The 9,342-nt window shown below is 44.1% G+C and overlaps 1 protein-coding gene across 1 annotated transcript; it reads left to right on the top strand.

The window, feature by feature from the left end:
* The first annotated feature begins 2,524 nt into the window (after positions 1 to 2,524).
* Positions 2,525 to 4,708, top strand: TMSB4X (thymosin beta 4 X-linked). The gene is made up of 3 exons (XM_033201638.1): positions 2,525 to 2,640; positions 3,730 to 3,845; positions 4,261 to 4,708. The coding sequence occupies exons 2-3, from the start codon at positions 3,746 to 3,748 to the stop codon at positions 4,293 to 4,295; spliced, it is 135 nt and encodes a 44-aa protein (XP_033057529.1). The 5' UTR covers positions 2,525 to 2,640; positions 3,730 to 3,745; the 3' UTR covers positions 4,296 to 4,708.
* Positions 4,709 to 9,342: the final 4,634 nt, after the last annotated feature.

The raw sequence follows: 9,342 nt of genomic DNA, 5'->3' as shown, positions 1-9,342 counted from the left end.
GGGTACAGACTAAGAGGATGCAGGGAGGACTTTTGTATGCTCTTGGCATATACAACAGAGTGGCTACCAGCTGATGTAACCAATGATGGCTTTCTAAGCCTCAGTTTCCCCATCTGGAAACTTCTTATGGAAAGGCGGTGGGGAAGAAAGGAAAAACAAATGTAAAACTTCTGTTACAATGCCTGACTCTTAGAAAGTATCAACTGACAGGAGTCGTCATTTTGTATTTGCTATAGAACTACCAAAAGATCTTCTATCAATATTTTGTAAGCGAAAATAATAATATATATTCATACATATTAATTATATAGAAATAATATATAATAATATATAAATGTCTGTATAGGAGAAATAATATCAAGACACCTAAAATTTTTAATTCTAAACACTAAGACAATTATTTTATTATTTTTCCTCAACCTTCCATCCTAAATAATATGAATAATAACAATAGAAAGAGCTTACTAATTGTCATGCACTGTCTGAAGCATTTAATCCTCCCAACAACCCTGTGAGGTCCATGTTGCAATGAACCCATTTTACAGATGAGAAAACTCCAGCACAGAAAGATTCATTCACATGGCCAGTCATGCAACTTTTAAGAATATTCCTATGGTTTGCATTTCCTTGTATCTGCACCACCCTTCCCTTTTCTGTCTCTCTCTGTCTCCTGACCCGTTTGCAGGTCAATCCCAATCATGGGAACTCTTTTCCTTCAAGCAGTCATCTCTTTCTCTTCCTCCCTGTTCCCACCTGCCCCTCTATCAGTGTCTCAGCACAGTGGAAGGCTGCTTGCTACTGCACTGGAAAACTTCTCCAGACATTTCCAAGTTTGCATTCGTCCATCTCCTTTGGAGAATTGCTTCAGTGAGGCCTAACTCTGAGGAAAGGCCCTTGGGAGAAGAAGCCAGGAGAAGGTAGTGGCACTCCTTTGTCATCAGGAGACATTGGGAGGAAAGAAATGATTTTCGACAGCAGCTGGGTGAGGGGAAATGGAATCACAGAACCTGCGGAAACGGTGTCGGTGCAACAGCAGCTGCCAGCTAAAGGCACTCTGCAAGATCTTTTCTGTGTTTCAACGATGAAGTGGACTCCCAACATGGAACAGGGGCGGGGGGACTGATACCAGACAGGTGACATTCGGTGCATGCACGAACAGGTCCAGTGCCCCATTCGGAGGCCAGGAAGGCAGCCACCCAGCAGAGCGTTAACTAGGGAACCAGACGGTCACCTGCCCCTGCTCACCCCCACCTCCTTCCTCCCCAGGAAAAAGGAAGTCAAGTAGATGAAGAAACGGGGAAGTCCGAGCTGCTGGCAGTGGCATTCAAGGGTCTATATATAAGGTTGACTCTAATCCCCAGCGAGACAAAAGCCTGTGCCATAAAAATGATTAGCAAGGGGTTTCTAGAAACATTTCCCCAGGACACGGAAAAGGAGAAGGAATATTTTGCACACTGCCTTGTTTCTTAGAAATAATCACAGCTAGGCCTCTTTATAACCGGCGAGTCTTTTTCCTTTCACACGCCATTTGCAGGCGCGTGGCATGGTATTTGTAACTAATTTTCAGTAGCAAGTGGGTCACTGGTATTCAGAGTCAGGTGCCATTTTGAAAACTGCTTCCCTCTACCCGAATCTCTTATATTTCCAGATGCAGATGCACTTCAGAGATGTTCTAGTGCTGGAAACGCTCCCTTGAAAATATAATTTGATTTTTGAATTTCACCTTAAGACGTTAGAGATAATGTAACTGTCGTCTTTGGAATTCAATGCAGGCCTCCTTAGCCATCACTTTTATAATTTATGAAAATAAGGAAGAGGAAGGTAAATAACTTCCTCATTGCCAGGCAGTAAAGTCAATGGCAGAGCTTGAGCTTGACTTATTTTGCTAAGAGGGAGGTGTTTTACCCTATAAACTCCAGACAAATTACCCTACACCCAGCAAATATTACTGTTGAGTGCTCACAAAAATTATGCTGATGAAACAATATGGATGTTACAGTGATGAAACTTTCTCTTTTAAAATCACTTAAGGGTGCTTTACGTCCCACCCAAGGCAAGAGGAACGCCAGCGAGGAAGACAAAGAGGCCCGGGGTGGGGCGCATGCCCTCCACTGGTCTGAAAGCTGAGTCACAGGAATCGTACCCCTGCAGCCGGCCAGCCTCTCCAGCGAGACCCCGCGCCCTTGTGTGGAGATGTCCACAGTAGACAAAGGCAGTTTCGCAATAAAAGAATGCCTGTCACCCTAGGTGCCACCCCGACCCTTAGTTATTATGCACTGGTCCCCAAGAGCAATTTTTGCGCTGCTGTTGCAAAAATTCATCGTAATGAAATAAACGTAAAAGGGGAAAATGTGTTATGAAGGAAGTGTTGGAGCGTGCTTTGCTCATTTATTTTTTTCGCCATGTTGTGGTTAGGGTGCACTAGTGGACCGCGGGTGGGGGTAGGGCTCCCCAAAAGCCTGGCAGGCCTCCGGATGCCGTTCCGAGACGCGGCGCGAAGGAGTTAAGCGGGCCGGCGGGTGACATCACCTCATTTACATAGGAGCGCCCATAAAGCGGCGCCCGCCGCACCCCACCCGACAACTCGGTGGTGGCCACTGCGCAGACCAGACCTCGCTCGTTTTCGTGCGCCTCGCTCCGGTGAGCCCCAGGGCCCCTGCCTCCTTCCTCCTCCTGCCTTCCTGCCTCAGTCCCCTTCCCACGGTGCTCGCCCTTTCATCATCCGCTTCCCTGTGAAGGCATTTCCTAAAGCCGAGCCGGAGTGGTTCTCCCGGGGAAGGCTGCTTTGGGGAGCTGGGGGGATGCGAAACACCCTAGATGCTGGGTAATGGGGTGGGAAAATCGATGATTTAAGAACAAAACCGAAAAACTGGCGTTTTGCCGTGCTGCTCGGAGGGGACCTTAAGAAATTTCTTAGTGTTTGCCCGCAAAGGTATTGTGCGTTGCCTGGGAGGCTGAGATGGGGGAGAACAGACAGGTCCTTTGTTCTGAGGTTCATCTCCCGAGCCCCGAGCCTCCTCCCAGCCTCGGACGGCTGCGCGGGCTGCATCTGTGCAGCCTGGCGGCGGTGGGGCTGTGCTATGACATTTTCACAGTCCTTCTTGCAGAGACATGTGTGCCAGGGATGCCGAATTGCCGGGAGAGCAGGCAAGACCGGCTTCGGGGCGCGCGGCAGTCGCTTTGTGTGCGGGGCTGCATTGTGGCGCGGGCGAGGAAGCGGGTAGGGCGGTGGTCGAAAGCTCCAGCCGCGGCCGCCGCCTTTGTGAGAGGACAAGAAAGCCAGATCCGGCCCGCATCCTTTGCGGAGAGGCCGCGGCTAGAAAAAGGAAACGCTTTTGCTACCTGGGTTCCATTTTAAGAATTCTTGCCGATTTTTCCCACTTGAATTCGGAAGTGGCTTTCCTATTTCCTTGTCCTAGCCAGCCTTTAATTTTAAACGCTGTAATGAACAATTCGCATTGGTCAATTTCTTTTATTCTGCAAGATTCGGCTTTGAGAGGCATCCGCCCTCTTTGGTCCCCAGCGTTTTGAAATATGGGGAGGAGGGGCGCGGGGGGTGTCGCCCCTTTTTCTGTAGAAAGAGGAAGCTCGTGAGTGTGGAACGGCAGCGGAAGGAGGGCGAGAAGGGTTTTCAGGCTGCGGGTCGCAGGGCAGAAGCGCAGTTCCCAGCCCAGAGACACTGGGGTGGGTGGCTCTTCCTCACGCTCGTTCTTGGCTTGTTCCCTGCAGCTTTTCCTCCGCAACCATGTCTGACAAACCCGATATGGCTGAGATCGAGAAATTCGATAAGTCGAAACTGAAGAAGACAGAGACGCAAGAGAAAAATCCACTGCCTTCCAAAGAAAGTAAGCTCCGACCCACCCCCATCTTTAGAAAGGCTGGGTGGGAGCGGCCGGTGGGAGGGCGGGAGGCTGGGAGGGGCCGCGGGAAGAATTCGGGAGGGGGGAGTGCGGGGGAAGAGCCGACAGCTGATGAATGTGGCTTGCAAAGGTTAATTAAAAATGGTTTTGCAGCCAACAAAGGGCTTTAGTAATTTAGTTATGGAATATTTAATATGCCATATTAATATAAAAACACATTTGTCCATTAAAATGTACTTCTATTTAGTATATTCAATATACATATTTTATTCCATTATGGAATACCTTGCAGAATGTTTGATTTGAAAAGATGCTTTAAATGAAAGCCCTTTATAGTAGTCTGTACTGAATCCTTTAATCATCTCCCTCCATTTTTTTTTTTTTTTTTTTCTGGTCACAGCGATTGAACAGGAGAAGCAAGCAGGCGAATCGTAATGAGGCGTGCGCCGCCAATATGCACTGTACATTCCACAAGCATTGCCTTCTTATTTTACTTCTTTTAGCTGTTTAACTTTGTAAGATGCAAAGAGGTTGGATCAAGTTTAAATGACTGTGCTGCCCCTTTCACATCAAAGAACTACTGACAACGAAGGCCGCGCCTGCCTCTCCCATCTGTCTATCTGGCTGGCAGGGAAGGAAAGAACTTGCATGTTGGTGAAGGAAGAAGTGGGGTGGAAAAAGTGGGGGTGGGACGACAGTGAAATCTAGAGTAAAACCAAGCTGGCCCAAGGTGTCCTGCAGGCTGTAATGCAGTTTAATCAGAGTGCCATTTTTTTTTTTGTTCAAATGATTTTAATTATCGGAATGCACAATTTTTTTAATATGCAAATAAAAAGTTTAAAAACTTAGCTGGTGTGTCTGTTTGGTCTCTGGAAGGATCGTGGATGAAACCTTTGCAAAGAGGCCTACCTCTTGGTCCACTGGGGAGGGACAAGCATCTGGTGACTGGATGAATTCCCTTATGGCATAGAAATGGGTTTCACCCAGGTATGCAAAATACCTTGTCTATACTAGGTGATCATTTTCTCAGGCTGATTGAATTCCTAGTATGAGTTGTATGAGAACTTTAATAAAAATATATTTGCAATTCTTATGGGTTTTGATAAGCTGACATTGCATTTATTGCACGTGCTCAAGAAAATGAAGGTGATAATTTACAGCACAGTGACTTATTTCAGGCATCAAATTGAACTTGGTTATTTAACCAAGTGCTAGTATTAACATAGACGAGTAAAAATTACATTTTTAGCAGCTGCGTTAAGTAATTTAGGACTTTTGCTTACTCATTTTCTAATGGCCGGTTTCTATATTAGAGTTCAATACTTAAAATTGCTTTAATGAATACAGTTAACCATTAGTGAACATGATTTTAAATTTATTGAGCCCTCTTAGTTTGAATAATCTTTGGATTTAAAAGATACTTATTCGATCTTTTGGGTTTAAAGGACACTAGCAGGACACAGGTGAGATTTGTACTAAGTTTAAATCCAGCAGGAATTAATTGACTCACATTTAGGTCTTTAAGTCCTTGATAACTTCTCAATCATCGGAAGTTATTTTCGCTGATGGGTAAAAGTAAAGTCCTTGGTGCGGAAAGATGGAAACATCAATTTTTTAAGAGTTAAAAAAGATTTGCCATTCTCATTCTATAAGGTCCTTAATGGATTCCTCGGTTCTGTAGGGAAGGGTGGAGAATTTTTTTTAAATAAGCACCAATTTTATTAAGACGAAACAGCATTTAAGAAGGCTTTTAGTTCACTGAATGCTCTGCAAAGCTAAATTTTACAATGCAAATGTCCAAGAAGTTAAACATTTTTCTCTCAAAACCGACTTAAGAAAATACCCTCTTTGAAGCAGAGGGGTAGGGAAAATTGTTGATCACTATTAAACTGGTTGCTTTCATTTCCTTTGCTCAACACTTATTTTGAGAAATGCACAGGAAACCATTTACCTGTGGTTTAGACAATCAAGTAGACCATCAGGCTAGAAGCCTTGCTCTGCGTTGCAAGGGAAGGGGTGTGTACCCGCTGCTGCAGAGGCTGCTGCAAAACCTGAAGCGCCACAGCCCGCTCAGCTGGGTGAAGAGAGGCGTAAGCACAAAGGCTCTGGAGCCATCTCAAGATGGAGACGGGCCTGGAGCCCTGCAGTTTTCTTTTCTTGCCTATAAGGAAGGGTGTGCGCACAGTGCAAATGCCCAAGGCGCAAAGAGAAACCATTCCCACGTAGGTTTTTGCTGTGTGCCTTTTTCAAGCAATGCAAAGACGAAAGAAGATTTTAAGAAATGAACACAGCTCCAGAGTTCCTCAGTTGAAGAAGGAACATTTACGAAAAGGGATGATTCATGGAATAGAAGGCCTTTCTCTCCTAGAGAAAGCGAAAACATAGCAAAAAATAAAAATAAAATAAAAAATCTGGTAAAGATTGAATTCAGGCTGCTTGACGTGTGGAATGGGGAAATTCAGAAGCTTCTACCCATATCACACTCTATACACTTAACTGCTGCTCCTGGGGATGGGAGAGACTCCATTTATTTATTTTCTAAATTTTGACGGGGGATTCTTTGTTTTTCCCAAGAGAGATTCTTCCCAGAAGGGCTGGGGATATTTATGAATCATTGTGGGGATATATGTTCCTGCTACGTAGGACTTGGGAGTCCACAGTATTTTTCACAGATACAAAGGGGACATTAGGTTTACCCTTAGAATGAGAGAATGTTGGGATTGAAGGAGACCCTATGACTGTTTCTCTTCCCCACAGGAGAAAACAGGCCAAGGTAGCTTAAGTAAGCCCTGAAGGTCACGCAGTTTAGTCTGGGATTTCTGCAAATTTTGAATTGATCAAGACAAAGCAAAAATAAAGGAAATAAAAAGAGACTAACTAAAGGACCTTTGAGATTGAGCTGGCTTCATTTTGAAATCTCGCAAATTTGTCAACCTTCACAGCCACATTTCCAGCCTTCCAGTGGTTGGAATTTTAAAGCTATTTTTATTCTTTTGGGAGAACAACACAGCTTTTGGGCTGTGTATGCAAAGATTGAGTGTGTATGGGGGGAGGGGGGATTCAAAATCTTAACAAACCTTGAGTCTCTCGGCTGTGTAAGAGACCCATTATAGTCAGAATCAGGTATTGTCTCTTTTAAATGCACAAGGAAGGTCTGTTTATTTTCCCCTAAAGAAGCATCTAATTCCTCAAGAGACAAAAAGAAAATATTTTTGCATTTTTTTCTAAACATATGGGGTCAATTTTGTGCTTACTAGAAAGAACAGTGCATTTTAGAGACAACATTAAAGACAAAAAGTCAAAATAAAAAATCTTGAGTCTTTCTTTGTTCAAGAATGTAAACTTAAAACATTGTTTAAGAACGTTGAAAGCACTCAGTGCTTCATTTACCCAGTAGCCTTCACTAGCCTAGCAAGAAAATAAGAAAAAATACCCTCCGCACTCCACACTCCCCAAATTCTTTCTTTTAGATTACGCTTTCAAGAGTGGCTTACACTGCAATCTAAGAGAATCAAACACACCAATTTGGGACTTAACTAGGTTTTCTCTGTATGAAATGAGAAGGGGTGAAATTACAAATGTAAGGCAGAGATGTACAGCAAAGCAAGCTAGGAAGAAAATATGTTTCTAAGACCTGTATTTACCTAGTTTATATTTTCCTTGGACACTTGCATAGCATTTTATTTCTCTAATCACATTGTCGTGCTAGTACCATCTTTGCTCCTGGCTTCTGAAACTTTTGTAGGCAGGGCTGGTGCGTGCTACATTCATTGTGTGCATACACCATGCACTCTTCCTTCTGTGCCCCAAAGCGCCTTGCATAGTATTAGACACATATTAGGGCTTTAATATACACTTCTCCCCTTACTTGATGGAGACTTCATTTTACTTATTTATTTATTTATTTATTTATTTATTTATTTTTTGAGATGGGGTCTCCCTCTGTCACCCAGGCAGGAGGGCAGTGGCGCAATCTCAGCTCACTGCAACCTCCGCCTCTCAGGCTCAAGATCCTCCTACCTCAACCTTCCGAGTATCTGGGACCACAGGCATGCACCACCATGCCCAGCCAATTTTCTTTTTTTTTTTTTTCTGCCATGTTGCCCAGGCTCCTCTCAAACTCCCAAGCTCAAGCAATCCACCTGCCTCGGCCTCCCAAAGAGCTGGGATTACAGGTGTGAGCCACCATGCCCAGTCGAGACTTCATTTAACATGCTGGTTTTGGGGTCCCTTTGAACATGTGAATGTCATGTTAGACATCACAATTTTAAATATGTTTTTAAAAATATATTTAAAGAGCTTTGAACAGTAATTTGCCACTGACCTTGGTTGTGCTGATTTTTTTTTTTTCTGAGATAGAGTCTCGCTCTGTTGCTAGGCTGGAGTGTAGTGGTACGATCTCGGCTCATTGCAACCTCCGCCTCCCAGGTTCAAGCAATTCTCCTGCCTCAGCCTCCCGAGTAGCTGGGACTACAGGCACACGCTGCCATGCCGGGCTAATTTTTTTTTTTTTGTATTTTAGTAGAGACAGGGTTTCACCATGTTGCCCAGGCTGGTCTCGAACTCCTGAGCTCAGGCAATCCACTCACCTTGGCCTCCCAAAGTGCTAGGATTACAGGCTTGAGCCACCGCGCCCGGCCAGTTGTGCTGATTTGAATCAATACTTATAGCCAACTCCATATTATGAAGCCAGAGCACTGGATCATTAGTTCACTCCACCAGTTCATGCCAGTTATTTCGTTTGCCACAGAGACATGGTTGTAAATAAGAAGATGTAGTCCCTGCCCTTTTGTGCCCTTCATTAGTTACGAGATGCATTTTTCATCTGACTCCAAGTGGAAAATACTAAGAAATTATTCTTCTCCATTTTTAGGGTACATGATGAGTCTAAGGGCTTCGGATTTCTAAATGAGGTTTAATACCTATTCTTTGCTTTACAGTGGCCATGTTTCCAAATACATCTAGAATTAATAATTCAAATCCCTCCAAAAGTTCAATGGTGAGTGAAGTTTGAAGGAAACTGACTGATTCTTCACCTTGCAATCAAATATTCTATTAGCATAGAAAGATTGGGCATGATAACTCTTGCCTGTTATTTTTTGAGAATCCTTTCTGAGGAATGCCCAAAGATCTAAAAATGGAGTGGATGAATAGCATTTTGTTGTTGTTGTTTTTTCTGGGCAGGGTCTTGCTCTATTGCCCAGACTGGAGTGCAGTGGCTCTATGATAGCTGCACTATAGCCTCAAACTCCTGGGCTCAAGTGATCCTCCCACCTCAGCCTCCTGAGTAGTTAGGACTACAGGCATGTGCCACCAGGCTTGGCTAATTTAATTTTTTTTTTTTTATTTTTATTTTTAGTAGAGACAGAGTTTTGTTATGTTGTTCAGGCTGATCTCAAGTTCATGGCCTGAAGTGATCCCCCTGCCTCCACCTCCCAAACTGCTGGGATTACAGGTGTGAGCCACCACACCCAACCTGGAT

The sequence above is a fragment of the Trachypithecus francoisi genome, unplaced genomic scaffold (genome assembly GCF_009764315.1).
Source record: "Trachypithecus francoisi isolate TF-2019V2 unplaced genomic scaffold, Tfra_2.0 Lachesis_group6, whole genome shotgun sequence".
NCBI classification, from domain to species: domain Eukaryota; kingdom Metazoa; phylum Chordata; class Mammalia; order Primates; family Cercopithecidae; genus Trachypithecus; species Trachypithecus francoisi.
The sequence above is the reverse complement of the archived record's forward strand: the minus strand, read 5'-3'. Positions and strand labels throughout refer to the sequence as shown.